General features: G+C 37.1%; 1 protein-coding gene across 3 annotated transcripts in view; it reads left to right on the top strand.

The window, feature by feature from the left end:
- The window catches only part of LOC139130331 (E3 ubiquitin-protein ligase MYCBP2-like), a 688708-nt gene that overhangs the window by 466851 nt on the left and 203430 nt on the right, over positions 1–18427 (top strand). For all 3 annotated transcript variants that reach the window (XM_070696083.1, XM_070696082.1, XM_070696081.1), the window contains exon 39: positions 14336–14454. In XM_070696083.1, coding sequence (XP_070552184.1) covers positions 14336–14454 — 119 coding nt within the window. The remainder of the gene's footprint in view (positions 1–14335; positions 14455–18427) is intronic.

Here is an 18427-nt window from a genome sequence, read left to right as displayed (position 1 = left end):
AAGTGAGTGTATATTTGGGGTAAAAAACCTCAATTTTGGTATTAATGATAAAAATTAAGTCAAAAACTTGACAGTATTTTCTGAAATATAATATTTAACTTGAAAGAAGAGTATTAGTTGAAAAAAATGACTATTTTATTTTGCATTATCTATCCTCATTCAAAAATGGCATGGGTTGAAAAACTGACACTCAAAAAAGTAATTAAAATCATGATTAGTAAAATTGAAATTCCTCTTATTTAAAATGTAAGAATTTTATTGCCAAACAAAGTAGTCATTTTTTGCTCACGTGTTTACACACGTGAGCATATGTCGCAGCGATGTCTGTCTGTCTGTGTGTCCGTGTGTCTGTCTGTCTGTCTGTCTGTTGGTCCGATATCTCAAAAACAACTTATCCGATCAGAATCAAATCTGGTACATAGATTCAATTAGCAAATGGCAAGAACTGATTAGTTTTTGGTGGGTGTGGTTTGCATACTTTTTGCTCATTTGCATAATTAATGATTTTAGAAAAAACGGATATTCATTAAAAACGACTACACACAATTTGATGAGATTTGCTACAAATGTTGATCACACCAAGATATATCAGCAGTGGGAACCATTAAGGGGTGACGTGAAAGATAGTTGCTAGTTTGCATATTTAATGAACTTTCCTAATTAGGGATATATGTCTGATTTGACTCGATCAAAATCGACCAAACTTGGTATGTATATTAAAGATACTATGATTTAACATTATTGAAATTCATTAAGCATTTTAACTGCAGCCAATTCCTAATTTACATATTTAATAAACTTTGCTAATTAGAGATATATATTTAAATTGACTGGACCGACGTTGATGAAACTTGCTACATGTATTGAAGCCACTATGATACAACATTTTTGAAAGTCATTAAACATTTTTACTTCAGCCAATTCCCAATTTGCATATTTAATAAACTTTCAAAATAAGGGATATATATCTGAATTAACTTGATTGTAGTTGTTGAAACTTGCTATATGCATCAAAGATACTGTGATATAATATTATTGAAAATCAAAAAACATTTTTACTTCAGCCAATTCCTAATTTGCATATTAAATTAATTTTCATAATTAGGGATAATCTGAATTGACTTGATCAAAATTGATGAAACTTGATATGTACATTAAAGACACTATAATACTGTAACAATATTATTGAAAGTCATTAAGCATTTTCTCATCAGCCAATTCCTAATTTGCAAATTTAATGAACTTTCCTAAGTAGAGATATATATCTGAATCAACTTGACCAAAGTTGACAAAACTTGCTACATATATTGCAGATACCATGATACAACATTGTTGAAAATCATTTAGCATTTTTACTTAAGCCAATTACTAATTTACATATTTAATGAACTTTGCTTATTAGGGATATATACTGGATTTACTTGATCAAAGTTGGCAAAACATGCTATGTACATTGATGATTATACCAGGTTAAAACAATATCAAAAGTCATTTCACATTTTCATGTCAGCTAATTTATAATTTGCATGTCTGATCAGCTTTCACAGCTCGGCATATATGGCTTGAAGGACTTGGCCAACGGTAATTACACTTGCTATATAAAATGGTGATACAATGACAGCGGTAAAAGAACTTTGATATTTTTATTTCAGCTAATTACATATTTGTATACTTCATGACCCAATCAGCGGTGATTATTGTGTTCATTACGTTGATCATAATATTTTTACCTTCTCGTGTCTATTTATAGACAGAGAAGGTATTAGAGTTGAAAACCAATATGCTGCTGTCAAGAACTTCCGTCTGTCAAGACTTCCGTCTGTCAAGATCCGTCGATTTCATGCCATTGTGATGGGTCATATCATAAACTGGTGGGGGTGTTCATGGCTCAGGTTGAGGTGTGGGAGAACGATTTTGAGCTATGACAAAAATCAAAAGGGACTTAGCGGCATAGCCACAGTGTTAAGCCTTTCTCCAAGGTTTCTTAGTTGACTACAATCTATTACAGACTACTGAGCTGACGTTAGGGGTACTCACTTTGTGTTTGCTCACTCTGTGAGCGCTAGTGTTTGGTACTGAGTTGCGTGGATATCCCCTCATGGCCTCACGTGATCTGGGCCTGTTGCATAATCTGCAGAGATGATCATATGCCTCCGAGTCTGAAAACTGTCATTGTGTATAAAGCCTGTCGGCATTTTCCTTGCATTTTTTCTCATTTAATTTTGCAAAATATCGGCGAGTACCTCAATATTTCAAGATAACTCTTTCTTCCCAATCGTTTCCTGGAGTTTCAGAGTCATATGAACGAAAGTGAGTGAAAATTTTAGACAGGAAAATCGGACGTCGGCCATGTTCAATGTTTACAGTACAATCAGAAGTTTACGTGGAGGAATTAACCAACAAACACAGGAGTGTTCATGATGCCCGCCCTCTAGAGGCAGACCCTCCTATATGAAGTACCACATTTGATGCTTGTGGAAAGCTTGACCACACAATGGAGCATTTAAACTTTTAGAAAATGACAAACTGAATAAGAAGGTATTTAGAAAATGTCAAATACTGAGGAAAAATGCGCAAATATTCAAAATAAACAGGTTAACTGATTGATCAGCTATAAAAAACAATGAAAATGTTTATGATCAAAAGTTTTTGAGATGCGCACATTTTAACAAATACAGAAATTATTAACATTATAAATATAAGACCAAACTATTTTTTCAGGGATGGGACAGGTTGGAAATGAGGGGTGAGAGACAAAGGCACTCCTATTGCTGCATGTGGATGCAGCCACACCATTTCATTTACAGCATACCTATTCACTGTGTTGTGTTCAAGTTCCATATTGTACTGACTGTCATACAAGGATAACATAAGCAAATCAAATCAAATTAGAAAAGGATCGATGCTGTTGTGTGGATTTTGCTGAACATGGCTGATATTTCGCCCTATATATTTGGTATCCAGCAAAGGCATATTTTGATGTAAAGTCAAAATTAACACTACATTGCTGACAATATATTTTACCGTTTCTGCATGAATTTTTCTTTTTAAATTATAGTATATTAGTACTTCAAACAGATTAACAGTTATCGTGATGTCAACCCATAATTTTACATCACAAAGACTGTAATTCTGCCAATTTTTTTTGTTTTTCAGTCATTTTATAAATTTTGCACTGCACAAGATGATTGAACAAATTGCAATGTTTGAATTTGTAAACTCAAAGAATAAAAATCCTTTGGTCACAAATTAAATTATTTTTTGAAAAGAAATTTACTCTTAAACACTTTTAGCATATATTCTTTACACGGTCATGTATTTCAAGGAAAATATGCCTATTAAAAACAGTAATTTCTTCACTTTCAATTTTTTTTCAATACTATGACAATTATCAGCCATGAGGTTATACAAACACAAGACCAGATAGGCGTTTTTCATCATTTCCACAGGACTCTTTGGAAAATCCATAAAAAACAGTTAAAAGTGACTGGAAATGATCACTTGGTATACATTTAATTTACAGATGCCAGGTTGTGTATTTCACATGCACTCAGGTCAGTAAGGAGGTGCGTCATTACTATTTTGGACTGTTAATTCTTATTTCTGAATTGTTTAACTTTTTTCCACATTGAACTATCTATCTTTAGGCAGTTTATACTGTAGCTTAGAATTTTTTTGATTGATGAATTTAATCATCTTTTGGGTTCTTTTGGTCCATATCCCACCTCATGCCCCTACATCATCAACTATTTACCAACAACTCCATGCCAACAACCAATTACCTGACCTGGCCACACATTAGAGAAGGTACAGCGTCATTGACGGTATTTTCAATGAAGTTGCAAACATGTGGCAAAGTTAAAAATTTACACATAACTGCAATATATAATGAAACACGTGAGCATTTTCAGTTCATATCTGGTTTAAAGAGCATTTAAAGAACATACCGTTAATGTGAAAATTTCAGAAAATTTGACCCAGCCAGAGTGGAGTAAATTCTTTGGAAATTTCGAAATTGGGAGGAAAAAAAAGCCAGGAAATCGGGTGATTTGCATTCATTTGCATAAATTAACACTTCTTTATCATGAAACTTACGACTACTTGACAAGCTAAAAGGTGAATCCCACCAACATTTTAATCTTGTGTTAACATATTATTTAAAATTGAATAAATATTTCAAAAACATGATTTTTGAGCAAATTTTGCTGTGTTAGGTGCAGCGCCTTCTTAATAGTTTTTCTGCTCTGAAAAGTAATTTAACAAACTCTAACGATGATTATACTCTCCCAACCTTTCCGTATTTGAGTTTAACTAGGGTAGGATCTTATACACGGATGTACAGCATACACCTACATCTGTTGGTTCTACTGAGGAATGCCTTCCAGTGGAACGCCAATCCCTGTCACAAATTAGTTTATGGCACTTGTATGGTACTTATTAGTAACTTTGTATACACATTATGTACCCCATGGACCACTCTTGCAGCCAGGTCAAGTGTGAGGTGAATTACAAAAGTGCTTTGGTAATTAAAGGGCAAATGACATGTTTTCCAAAGTTTTTATTTTTTCCCTTCAAAAACTCTGCTATAGGACCCGTCTATGGATTGAATATTGTGTCACTTCAGAAAGATGTGCGAGAAGGGCGAAATTTGACTCCTTTTTCATGCCTGGTGATCAGGGGGCCTCTTCGCACCCGAGCCAGGCAGCGGTATTTGCATATTGACCAACAGGTACAATTGTCGTCATTTGTACCACGCTATTGTCACGAAAATGTATTAAGCGGTCCTTGCATAAATTAGACCACAAACAAAGTCAGCTATATAAACAGTGCTCACAGACACCCAGTAAACACTGGCAAGGAAGCCACACCGGTGGTCCAGCTGCAGGGGCTTTTCAAGTTGCTTCCAGCGAGGACAGTGTTGACCAGAATTCAGAAAGTGATTTTGAAGGGAATTAGCTTGAAGGTGCATAGGCAACCCCAGGCATCCGGGACGAGTGGTTCAAAATCAGAGTCAGATTCTGACTCTGAAGGAGAAAGCACGAGTGGACAAAGCAATGGAATGCTCGGGACAGATTTGAAAGTACGATGAGGCTACGTTTCATTTCTTTGTATGAAATAAAAGACAGTATCAGTCTCAGTTTGAACTTTTCAAGGTTGAATTTATTTTATAAAAAGGGAAGCAATCCCCCGCCTGAGTATTTTGATTTAATGCATTTCATGTTTTAGCTGTAGTGGAGTACACTCAGTGTGCAGTTTTCGGACATTCAATCACATACTGTTCGTCGGACTGACTTCGCTTTATAATGATAGCGTTTTACAAGTTTTGTGACCTCATATTAAGTGAAGTGATACTGCTGTCCCGTTTTGGATAGTTTGTTTAGTACAAGCTATTTCGGGCTACAAATTTTGCGAAGTTAGCCAGACCATACGATAAAAGGTGCCGAAAGCAACAGAGAGAGACAGCCCATATGTCCGGTACGTAAGCGCCAAACACGTCAAAATATGGTTATGTCGTCTATTAAACGTAACTAACTATCACGAAATTATCAACATTTAGCCCCTACTCACTTTCCAAATACAACGTCCGATTACTGCGATAGCAGTCTGATTACTACGCACTCAACACGGGGTCAAAAATTTTGCAACTTGACCCCCTAAATACCACTTCCGTCGTGTTAACAGTTTGATGATAAACACAAAAGGTATGGTAATAAGAATTCATAGTGCTCGTCATTTATGAAACCGCTTTGGGTGAAATTCACTACCCTTTCCAAAAACTATCACTCTGAGTGTAGCTGTGTTGGACCTACACCTTTGACAGAACAGTCATTTCCTTGGAGCACGAGACAAATGGTGCAATAGACCTATGTTCCCGTGCATTTTCAGAGCAAACGAATCCTGCAAAAAGTGATGTGTTAAGTCTATTTTGTACATGTTTTGATGAAGAAAAACAAAGAGAGCTTGTCGCCGCATTGTTGGGTCGCCATTTTGAATCGCCGTTTTCACCGTTCACGATTGTGTAGAGACGGGAAGCTTCCTGCCGCACAAATGTTTCCCAATGAATGAGAATGTTACATCGACTGTAATCCTTCTTGTAATGTTTATTTCCCGTATTTGGCACGAAAGCATAGTACACCTAATCAAATAGCCTGACAAGTCATTTTAATTTACTCGACCAGCAAGGCGATCGGCCGTACACAACGTGACCGTTGGTAATTTCCTGAAAAGACCATGTCACTACTATATAGCAAACTAAACACTAATCTTACAATGTTCTCTCGTGCATTGCGCGCTGGGTGTACGTTCTGGGCAAAGGAAGCCTGTGCCACACACACTTAGGGACATGAGATTGCGAAGGTGTGAAAGACTGTTTGCCCGTATTAAGATAAGTCGTCGGCTCAACTTCGAAAAGCCAAAAAAAGTCGAACGAGTTGGGCTAGGGGTACACGCCCACTCGTAACTTTTACTTGCGTTTTAACTGGACAAGGGGGGTGATACGCAATGCAAGGCAGTGACGTAGGCTAACTTCAAGACCCAAAGAATGATTGTACATTTGGTTGTATGGGGCATGTCATAGGCCCTTTTAAGTCTCAATACAATCAGCGAAGTTGCTGGGTAATTAGCAAGTTTGATGTCTGGAAAAATCGTGAAAGCACAGTAATGAAGTTGAATGTTTGATATTTGTGATATTCAACTTATTGAGCACTTTCATCAGTCAAAGTGGCATTCATCCTAAATTGCAAGCATTATATTATGGTGTACTGTAAAATTTTGAAACCCCAAAGCCCAAATTACTCCCATCCAACCTCAAGATTACTTTTATGTGTTCCATTAAAGGATGTACATGTTGCTCCTTTTCATGAACATTCAGAAAATCTTGATCATTGATAAAACAGGATATGTGCTTTTTTGCTCTGGATTAATGTGATACTGCAAGTTAATCCATGATGTTCTTGTGGCCCACATGTATTATATTGTATTGTGTTGTGTTGTGTTGTGTTGTGTTGTGTTTATTCTATCATTGCCAAAAACAAAATTTCATGATGCTGTCACAAGACTTGTTTCATTCCTAGATTTTGCAGTGTGGATAAATTTACATAATTGTGTCAAGTTTTATGGTCAATATCCTCTGAAACCACCAAAGTCTGATTGCTTTCTAAGTTTATTTGTATGTTCCTATGAGCAATTCAATTCAGAGGTACAAGTAATGGCAAAATTTACATTTGTATGTGTATAATTTGGCCAACTTAATATATTTGATCAAAATAATTTTGTCTTTGAAACCACTAGCCAAATTGCTATGAAAGTTGGTATGCATATTTTTTGCTCACGTGTTTACACACGTGGGCATATGTCGCAGCGATGTCTGTCTGTCTGTCTGTCTGTCTGTCTGTCCGTCTGTGTGTCTGTCTGTCTGTCTGTCTGTCTCTGTTCTGTTGGTCCATTATCTCAAAAACGGCTTATCAGATCAGAATCAAATCTGGTACATATATTCAGTTAGCAAATGGCAAGAACTGATTAGTTTTTGGTGGGTCTGGCTTGCATACTTTTTGCTCATTTGCATAATTAATGATTTTAGAAAAAATGGATATATATTAAAAACGACTGCACAAAATTTGATGAGATTTGCTACAAATGTTGATCACACCAAGATATATCAGCAGTGGGAACCATTAAGGGTGACATGAAAGATAAATGCTAATTTGCATATTTAATGAACTTTCCTAACTAGGGATATATGTCTGATTTGACTTGATCAAATTAACCAAACTTGGCATGTATATTAAAGATACTATGATTTAACATTATTGAAAGTCATTAAGCGTTTAATTTCAGCCAATTCCTAATTTGCATATTTCATGAACTTTGTTAATTAGGAATATATATTTGAAATGACTGGACCAAAGTTGATGAAACTTGCTACATGTATTGAAGCCACTATGATACAACATTTTTGAAAGTCATTAAACATTTTTACTTCAGCCAATTCCGAATTTGCATATTTAATGAACTTTCCCAATCAGGGATATATATCTGAATTAACTTGATTGTAGTTGTTGAAACTTACTATATACATCAAAGATACTGTGATATAACATTATTGAAAGTCAAAAGACATTTTTACTTCAGCCAAAACCTAATTTTAATATTAAATGAATTTTCATAATTAGGTATATTTATCTTAATGGACTTGATCAAATTGATGAAACTTACTATGTATATTAAAGACTCTATAATTCAATATTATTGAAAGTCATCAAGCACTTTCTCTTCAGCCAATTCCTAATTTGCATATTTAATGAACTTTCCTAATTAGAGATATATGTCTGAATTGACTTGACCAAATTGACAAAAGTTGCTACACATATTGCAGATTCCATGATACAACATTACTGACAATCACTAAGCATTTTTACTAAAGCCACTTCCTGATTTACATATTTAATTAACTTTGCTTATTAGGGATATATACCGGGATTTAATTCTGTGCTCTCGCTGTCGCTCGTAACGCTCGTAAATTACGAACAAAAATGAAAATTTACGAAAAAAAATGAATGTGTGATCGGCCATTTACGAACAATTTTGTTGTTTTTGAAGCATGATTTTCGTTTGAAAATATCAATCACATCTTGATTCTAGGCCGATGGTCGAATGCAAAATTTATCCTGTCATTTTTGAAGCCGGATTTTCAGTTCAAAATAAAATCGAGTCGCGATTGCCGGCCGATAATCGAACGCAAAAGTTATCTGGTTATCCTGCATCGCGCATGTACATGTTCACAAGTCACATGGTTATTACCCTTTGACCGGCCTCCGGCTACATGAGCATGCATTGCGCTAAACGTTTCAAGATCCCCGTTCTGTACGAGCGATAGAAATGCCTTCATAGATCACGTGTATCAAGGCAGTTTCGAGATACCCTACATTGTCACGTGCTGTAAACTTTTTCATTAGCATCAAATTGAAAATGGCAGGCAGGGTCAGCGGGTCTCGGGATCGAAGCGGACATCGACAGCGGTAAACACGCTAGATACATACTTCCCTGAGCTAAACAATAACAATGATAAGGAAAAACAAGCAAATCAGGAAACTACAGAGAAAAGAAGGAAGGTGGATCGAAGTAGCGCGAAGTTCTTGCCTGAGTGGAAGGTGAGTCGGTCGGTCATTTGGCATGTTATTTGAGCTGGGTCACATGTTTTTTCCTCGCTTGGTGATCGAGTTTGCAAAATTTGAACGCATTAATCAAATTGGTTACATTTTTAAAAACTATTTCTATCGAAACTCACGGCAAATTTAATTACCTAGTTTAGTTTTCCATTGATGATTATACTGTTTAAAATGTTCATTTTTGTTCGTAATTTGTGAGCGACAGCGAGAGTACAGTTATGGAAAGTACTACTGTAAAAAAAATCACTATCGGCAGCTCTTTGTGGGGGAAATTGGTTTCTCAAAAGAAAACTAACGAGGACCCAAGATTCAGTCATGGATGAGTCAAAAGTATTTCAAATGCTTTGATGAGCATCAGTCTAGTCGGGAGTCCGACACGGCCATTTATTCACATGTCAATGTGATAACACTCATCCCCTGAACTATACACTAGATGATGAACAATTTCACTTTCCCTCTCAAGGCATGTTTTCCGTGGCTAGAGTATGACCAAGACTCAAAACTTATGAGCTGTAAATGGTGCAAAAAGGCTGGGAATAGAAATTCATTTACTAGTCCTGGGTGCCATATCTCCTGAAAGATTACTGCACAAAGCATGCCAGGATGGTGACCATAAAGCTGCTGCTGATGCCCGAGTATACGCGCCTGCCTTTCAAGATGTGGTGTCAAATGCTTACTGCAAGGAAGAAGCCACTGTGAAGGCTGCCATGACCAATATTTACTACATGGCAAAGAAGAACTGTCCAAATGATCATTTCAGTGACCTGAACTGGCTGACCGTAATGCAGGTAGGGTTCTGCTGAAATTTTTCGGATTTTATGCATAGATTCAAAATTAAAATAAAGATTTCTCTTAAAATTTGTGTTTATGAAAACACTGCTGATGTAAATAAAGTCAATTTTTCTCGCCTTTATAAAGTATACCCCAGTCATTTTTTTTCAGATATTTGCCAAAATTTTGATAAAAAAGTGTAGCCAATGAAATGTGATTTCCATTTGATCAAAAATTATCAATAAAATTACAGAAATATCATAAAATTAGTAAAATAAACTACTAAATTTTGAAAAATCACAGCATTCAAATGGTTAACCTGTCTTTGTATAACATGTCTTTAAAACATAAAAAAATCAGTCAGAAACATGATACAATTTTCATGTTTTCATTTTCTTATTCATAGGGTTGTGATGAGCTGAAGGGACTAAAGGTTGATGCACATACTAATTATGAGCACCCTAATTCCATCCACAGCTTCCAAGAAGCCATGAAACTGGTCATAGATGAGAAGATGGTATTGGAGCTTCAGCAGTCTGAGTTCTTTGCTGTACTGACTGATGAGATGGCAGATATAGCCATGGATAAAACTGTTATCATTTATTTAAGATACCTTGTACAAGGCACAATCAAAGTGAGATTTTTTGAGGTTGTAGGTTTAGATGGAACTTCGGCTGATGACATTTATAACACAATTGTCAGTGTTTTGGAGGGCAAGGTTTGGAACTGAATAAAATGTGTGCTGTTGCCACAGATGGTGCCAGTGTTATGACAGGGAAGCACAAAGGTGTCACAACTTTACTGAAACAGGACAACCCATTTATTATCAGAACACACTGCATTGCTCATAGGCTTGCCCTTGCAGCTGCTCAAGCTTCACATGCTATACCATACCTTGACAAATTTGGAGAGAAACTCAACCAAATTTACAATTACTTTCACTACTCAACCAAACACAAATCAAAACTGACCAAGATCTTCTCTGTGTTGAATATGGAATTAAGGAGACAATTTGTGCGTCCCTGTGATACCAGGTGGTTATCTGTTGGTGGAGCAGTTGATGCTGTTTTAGCTAATCTCAATCCCCTCATCATGTGTCTATCAGATGATGCCTACCCTAACACTGGGACAGGTGATGCCACTGCTGTTGGATTGTTTAAATATGTGACAACATACCAGTTTCTTGCAACTTTACATTTCATGTCAGATGTTTTAAAACAACTGAATTTCCTGAGTAAGACATTCCAAAAGTCTGACAGTGATTGTTCAATTGTGTACTCACATGTTACAGCTAAAAGTGACACTTTCAAAAATATGAAAGTAAATGCTGGTCAGAGATTACTTGAGTTTCTGAATATGGTACCCAATGAACCAGATGAAACTGGTAATTTTACCTGAAGATGTTTGAGGTAGGCAAACCTGTTCAGCCATCATTTGTTCTCACTCTCCCAGAAGGGGCAGAGGGTATTGCTATCAGTGACAATCAAAACTACAGGAAGTGGTTTCAGAGTAGCAGGGAAAAGTACATAGATAAATTAGTATCAAACCTCAGTGACAGATTTGATGATCTTGGTCTGCTTGGTGCATTCAAAATTTTTGTACCAAGTAATTATCCACCAACTTCTAGTGAGGAGTACAAAACATATGGTGAACAGGAGATAGATGCATTGTGTGAGCACTATGGTTGTGAAAGAAATGGCAAAGATGGTAGAATTTGTAAACCAGTGATTGATTCTTCTGCCTTGAAGGATGAATGGCCTGATGTTAAAGGTATATTGTCTTGCAACTATAGAGGTATGCCCTATCAGGCAACTTGGCAGCAGATACTGAACATGAATGTTTTGAGCTCTTATCCCAATGTGTCCATACTAGCAAAAATTAGTCTTATCATACCAGTCAGTACAGCAGACTGTGAGAGGGGATTTTCCCGTATAATTTGATCAAAACAAAACTCAGGGCATCCCTAAAAGTATCATCTGTCAGTTGCCTGATGACTCTGGCGATAGAGGCTCCCCCTTTGAGAGACATGAATACTTTCAACTTTCACAGGGCTTTCCAAATATGGGGTATGAAAAACAGGAGACTGATGTACAATGTTCAGTCTAGAGGTACAACTGCTGATGATGTTGGTGATCATGACCTGATGTGTAGATTACTCAATAATATTCAAAGGTTGGCCAAAATGGCACACTGTTGGGTGAGGATATCCCTGAGGATGAAACTTAGAACAGTTGAATTGTATCATGACTAATGTATTCTGAAGTTTTATTGAGTTTTGCAAATGTGTTCAGCATTAATAACAGAATAAATGTGTGAAAAAGCATGAAGTGTTTGTCATTTTTGTATGTCTGTTTGATTAGGTAACTGAAATGATCATTTGGGCAGTTCTTCTTTGCCATGTAGTAAATGTTGGTCATGGCAGCCTTCACAGTGGCTTCTTCCTTGCAGTAAGCATCTTGAGATGCAGGAGTAATACTTGGGCACCAGCAGCATGCTTTGTACAAATATTTTAGTGTTTGTGTCTTGATCATATTCAAGCCACAGGAAGCACACCTTGAAAGGGAAAGTGTAAAATTGTTAGTTTATAACTTCTATGTAATTTCCAAATGATGAAATATGGAGTGACAGTATTGGTTTGTAAAAATCGGGGGGGGGGGGGGCTGTAATTTTACTTACTAATTTTTTTCAACCTAAATTCGTAAATTTACTAACAGTTTTGAAAAGCCAGGGAGAGCACAGTTACTTGATCAAAGTTGGCAAAACATGCTATGTACATTGATGATTATACCAGGTACTAGATCAAAACAATATCGAAAGTCATTTCACATTTTCATGTCAGCTTATTTATTTGCATATCTAATGAGCTTTCACAGCTCGGCATATATGGCTTGAAGGACTTGGCCAACGGTAATTACACTTGCTAGATAAAGTGGTGATACAATAAGAGCAGTAAAATTACTTTAATATTTTTTTTTCAGCTAATTACATATTTGTATACTTCATGGCCTTTTAGAATTAATCGGCGGTGATTATTGTTCATTATGTTGATCATAATAATTTCAATGAAGTTGCAAACATGTGGCAAAGGTTCAAATTTACACATAACTTCAATATATAATGAAACACGTGAGCATTTACAGTTCATATCTGGTGATATATATGGTGTCATTCAGAGATGATGATATATGTTGTAAAGTTTTGAGTCAATTTTGCCATTTTAAAAGAACATAATTATTTGTTATTTTCACAGATTATGTTTTGCTGAGATCATAATCAAAGTATGAGTGATGATCATTGAATAATTAGTTCCTGTGGAGACAATCGAGCGGGGATTTATAGATTGGGTCCCGTCCATCCATCCATCTGTCTGTTCATCAGCGGCCGTTTCTCTGTCACACCAGAGCTGATTTTTTTCAAACTGTGTGCAAGGATAAAGTGCTGTGGCATACATATGTGCGTCCTATTATATTGCGATACCATCCAATATGGCTGCTGGGCGGTCATTTTGTTGCGAAGTTTTCATGTTTTTGAACCATAACTTAACATCAACTATCCCTGAACCGATTTCATTCAATGTTGGTACATAGATAAAGTACTATAGCATATATATGCACGTCAATTTATGTCGTGATAAGATCCAATATAGCTGCCAAGTGGCCATTTTGTTGCAATTTTTTCATGTTTTTGAACTGTAACTCAACTTTCCCTGAACAGATTTCGTTCAAACTTGGCACACAGACATTGTATTGTAGTGTGCATGTGCATGTCAATCAATGGTGCAAGTGGGGACTGTGACTTGTTTTAGAATAACATGCATTAGTGTAGATCTACCATTGAGAACAGAATTTTGCATACACTTAAAAGCCATATGAAACTTGTTTCTAAATGCCCCAAGTAAAGTGCCTTCTTCAGGTTCCTCTGCAAATTCATTTCTAAATCTACACTTTCTAGGGACCCATCGGATCCAAAACCTTACCTGCACTCCCAAACATGTACAGGTTCTTAGAAGCATGTCCTAGATAACACACCACTTACTTGTACTATAAATAAAAAAAAATTGTTGTGATGTTGAAACGGAAAACAGTCACTTCCCTGCCACTTTGATGCCCTACTTATGAATGTGAGATGTATGATAGGACAGCTATTATGTGAATACCATAAAAGATAGACTACAACATTAGAGCAGGGCATCATGCTCCACTTTGCATCATGCAATATGGTGCACTAATATGTCCCCGCAGTATTTTTGTAATAACCTCACTTGGCAGGATACCTAGTTCATAGGGCGGGCCAACTGCAATAAAATGTAGGTTACTAAATTTGATGCAAATATACCATCAAAATATTCTATGCACACATGTAACGGGCGTCTTCTTATTTTGTCTTGTTACATTCAGGAAATGAAGTTCACTTCTTCCTGGAAACTGCTTCAGACTATGTTAAAGATGAAAAAGCGACAATGTTTGGTTTCAAATGCAGTGTGATTGGTTATGAATGGAGTACATTACCAGAAGAGGTAAGATAAACATTTCTTATTTTGTGTCAGTTGTATCTACAGAGAAGGAAATAATTACCTGCCTGGACTGAGTAGGTAAATTTTTAACTGAGAAAGTGAAATGCCCAATGGCGAATTGAAATAAGTTTTTGAAATAAGTTCAATTGTTTATATGCTCAGGTATGCTGTAAATAAAAAAATCTCTCAAGCAAGGATGATTTTTAGCTACTATAGACTATAGTCAAAAGAAGCTATCTGTCCGGCGTCAGTCTGTATGTATGTATGTATGTATGTGTGTATGTATGTCCGTTTGTGAGGCGTCCGTCCACTCAAATATCTTGAGAACAGCAGTACTTACTGATTTTTACCTTCTCGTGTCTATTTATAGACAGAGAAGGTATTAGAGTTGAAAACCAGTATGCTGGTGTCAACTTCTACTTCCGTCTGTCAAGACTTCCGTCTGTCAAGATCCGTTGACGTCATGCTATTGTGATGGGTCATATCATAAACTGGTGGGGGTGTTCATGGCTCAGGTTGAGGTGTAGGAGAACGATTTTGAGCTGTGACGAAAATCAAAAGGGACTTAGCGGCATAGCCAGTGTTAAGCCTTCTCCAAGGTTTCTTAGTTGACTATGATCTATTACAGACTACTGAGCTGAGGTTAAGGGTACTCACTTTGTGTTTGCTCACTGTATGTGCGCTAGTGTTTGGTACTGAGTTGCGTGGATATCCCCTCATGGCCTCACCTGATATGAGCCTGTTGCATAATCTGCAGATGATCGTATGCCTCTGAGTCTGATCACTGAAAACGGTCATTGTGTAAGCCTGTCGGCATTTTCCTTGCATTTTTTCTCATTTAATTTTGCAAAATATCGGGGAGTACCTCAATATTTCAAGATAACTCTTTCTTCCCAATAGTTTCCTGGAGTTTCAGGGTCATATGAACGAAAATGAGTGAAAAGTTTTAGACAGGAAAATTGGACGTCGCCATGTTCAATGTTTACAGTACAATCAGAAGGTTTTTTTAGTCTGGTTCCCTGACCCATTTCCCCGGTAAGGGCGTGGGGAAATATAGGGTCAGGTACCGGGTAGCCATCTTGAACAGAATTTTGTTCAAGATGGCGGAGGTTAGTCACCTGACAGAACATGCTACAAAAAATATGGCTGCTACTATGAAAACGCCGGTCAAAATTCGACTGGATCAGAATTATGTTCAAAGACTGGTACCCGAACCAAAAACATTGGCACACGAGACGGGAAACATAAACTGAAAGGATTAATCCAGAAGTACGGGGAAATAGAGGTGATTGAAGGCTGGCTGTGATATCGCAGCAGTACGTGGCGTGTATCGAACGCGCTAGGGTCATTGAGGTCATCGCCGACTGTGGCGTGACCCCCATGACCAGAGCACGTTCGATACACGCCACAAGTACTGCTGCGATATCACAGCTAATTGAAAGCAAACTTTGTTGGAACTGTGAATGACGATTGATTTCGATGGATAGAATGGTGTCCGAATTTTGTGAAAAATGCCAGGCATCATGTCGACGTTCTAAAAGTATCAAGAGGTGTGCTAAATCACAGTGGCTAAATCATTGAGGTAAAAAGTCTTTCTTTCTACCTCCACGGCTTTGTGGTACAAACAAGAAGTTGGTGTCAAGTGAGCCTGAAAGTGCGAAAGCAAAGGAACATGAGAAAAAAGTTGCAAGTGTATGGAAGACCGGTCACGACATGCGACATGCGACCTGCGACTTCAAAACTGCGACCTGCGTCCCGCGAGTTTGAAACATGCGACCTGCGACTTCGGCATTTAGACCTAGGTGTAACCTGCGACTTCACAACAGCGACCTGCGTGTTTGTCAAACTGCGACCTGCGACTTCACAACTGCGACATGCGACAACAACACGTAACGTTTCATGGTGTTTTCCTCAGTATTAGATTGGAGGCGTCTTGCGTGAACTTTAATCCTTTGAGCGCCAAAGTCTATTTTTGTCCCCTTTATATAATAAACCCCTGTCAATTTTTTCTCCAATTTTTGCAAAAAAATTGGGAAAAACCTGTAGCCAATGAAATGTGATGTCGATTTGGTCCAAAATTATCAAAAAATTACAGAAAAATCATACAATTGGTAAAAATTTTGCACTAAAATTTTGGTGGGAGAAAATTACAGCGCTCAAAGGGTAAAACGTGGAAAGGAGATTTAACGTTCAACATCGATCAATTAATAGCCATTGCTTTCGCTTTGGTAAATCGTTCACCAAGTCTGGCAAAACTCAATTCATGTACACACCAGTTCACTCATTTTCACCTGGAGAGATAATTTTATGACGGAAATGTTGACAGTCCGTGTTAATGCATGGAAAATAATATGCTACGTGATAGGCATTTATATGTATAGGCCTATATTATAATTTCAAATTATTTTAGATATTCTTCGTCTGCCTTACCTCGCTTCTTTCCTTATGTTATCGACAAACTTTTTGATTTTTAGAAATCTCTGGTATTTATCCTCATTTCACTGTGGTATAACCATCTAGCTGTCTGTTTAATTCAATCAGTTGTCCCCCCTGTATCATAACTGCGTCAGTGTCATTGCAAACATTCGAATTTTCAGTTATTGTCGTTCATTTTCTAACATTTCCAGTTTTGTTCCAATTCTCTAGTGATTGATCATCGGATGTTGCCATCTTTTCGTCTAATTTCATTTTTACTTTTCGTCAAAAAATCGAATTGATCCAACTTTTGTTCAGTTGGAAAAATAAAAATATTCTTACTGGTTAACTTCGGACTACATTTGTCTACACAAATAACATATGCAAAGTAAAGCAGTTAAAATAATACTGATATTGACAGAAGTGCAAACATATTTGCTAACCATGAATAGCCAGAGACCGACTCAAGTTCTTTATAGATAACGCGAGTTAAAACTGTAAAACAGGACATAATTAAACCCTCCTACAATCCTATTTTCAGTCTTTAAGCCTAATATGTACATACTATAATATGTACATATTATTTTTGTGTATATAATATTTTAGATCATGTAGGCAGAAAAGTTCCAGAAACTATTAAACACTGATGTAGACGTTTAAAACCCTATTGCTATTGCATTATTTCAGATCGGTTTGCCTTTCGTAAGAAGGAAAATAAATTTGTGCTCTTCGTTTGTGGAATTCTCTACCGTCACAGCTTCATGCACTTCTATCGCTGGTTGAATTCTTTCGCTGGCCGATTTTTGCGTAGGCCAGCGGTGCGAAAATAATGCTCTGGTCGCGAGAATGCGGTAAACCGGCTGTTTTAATATAGTGCAATGGTGTCCCTCGTGTTTTTCAGGCTCGTGTTCAGAGCAATGGTGCGAACAAATCAAGACTGATATCGCAGTTTGACAAACACGCAGGACGCAGGTCGCTGTTGTGAAGTCGCAGGTTAGGCCTACGCCTTGGTCTAAATGCCGAAGTCGCAGGTCGTATGTTTCAAACTCGCAGGACGCAGGTCGCAGTTTTGAAGTCGCAGGTCGCATGTCGCATGTCGTGACCGGTCTTCCATACAAGTGTTACTTTCATCCAATCACAGCCTGTTTTATTTTAACCCAATAGCGTCCATGTTTACATTAGCAGGTACCTGACCCTATATTTCCCAACGCCCTCTACCAGGGAAATGGGTCAGGGAACCAGACTAAAGGTTTTTTATGTGGAGAAATAACTAACAAACACCGTTCATGATGCCCGCCCTCTAGAGGCAGACCTTCCTATATGAAGTACCACATTTGATGCTTGTGGAAAGCTTGACCACACAAAGGAGCATTTAAACTTTTAGAAAATGACAAATTGAATAAGAAGGTATTCTGAAAATGTCAAATACTGAGGAAAAATGCGCAAATATTCAAAATAAACAGGTTAAGTGACTGGTCAGCTATAAAAAACAATGAAAATGTTTATGATCAAAAGTTTTTGAGATGCGCACATTTTAACAAATACAGAAATTATTAACATT

Source organism: Ptychodera flava, chromosome 4, assembly GCF_041260155.1.
Source record: "Ptychodera flava strain L36383 chromosome 4, AS_Pfla_20210202, whole genome shotgun sequence".
In the NCBI taxonomy this organism is placed as follows: domain Eukaryota; kingdom Metazoa; phylum Hemichordata; class Enteropneusta; family Ptychoderidae; genus Ptychodera; species Ptychodera flava.
The sequence above is the reverse complement of the archived record's forward strand: the minus strand, read 5'-3'. Positions and strand labels throughout refer to the sequence as shown.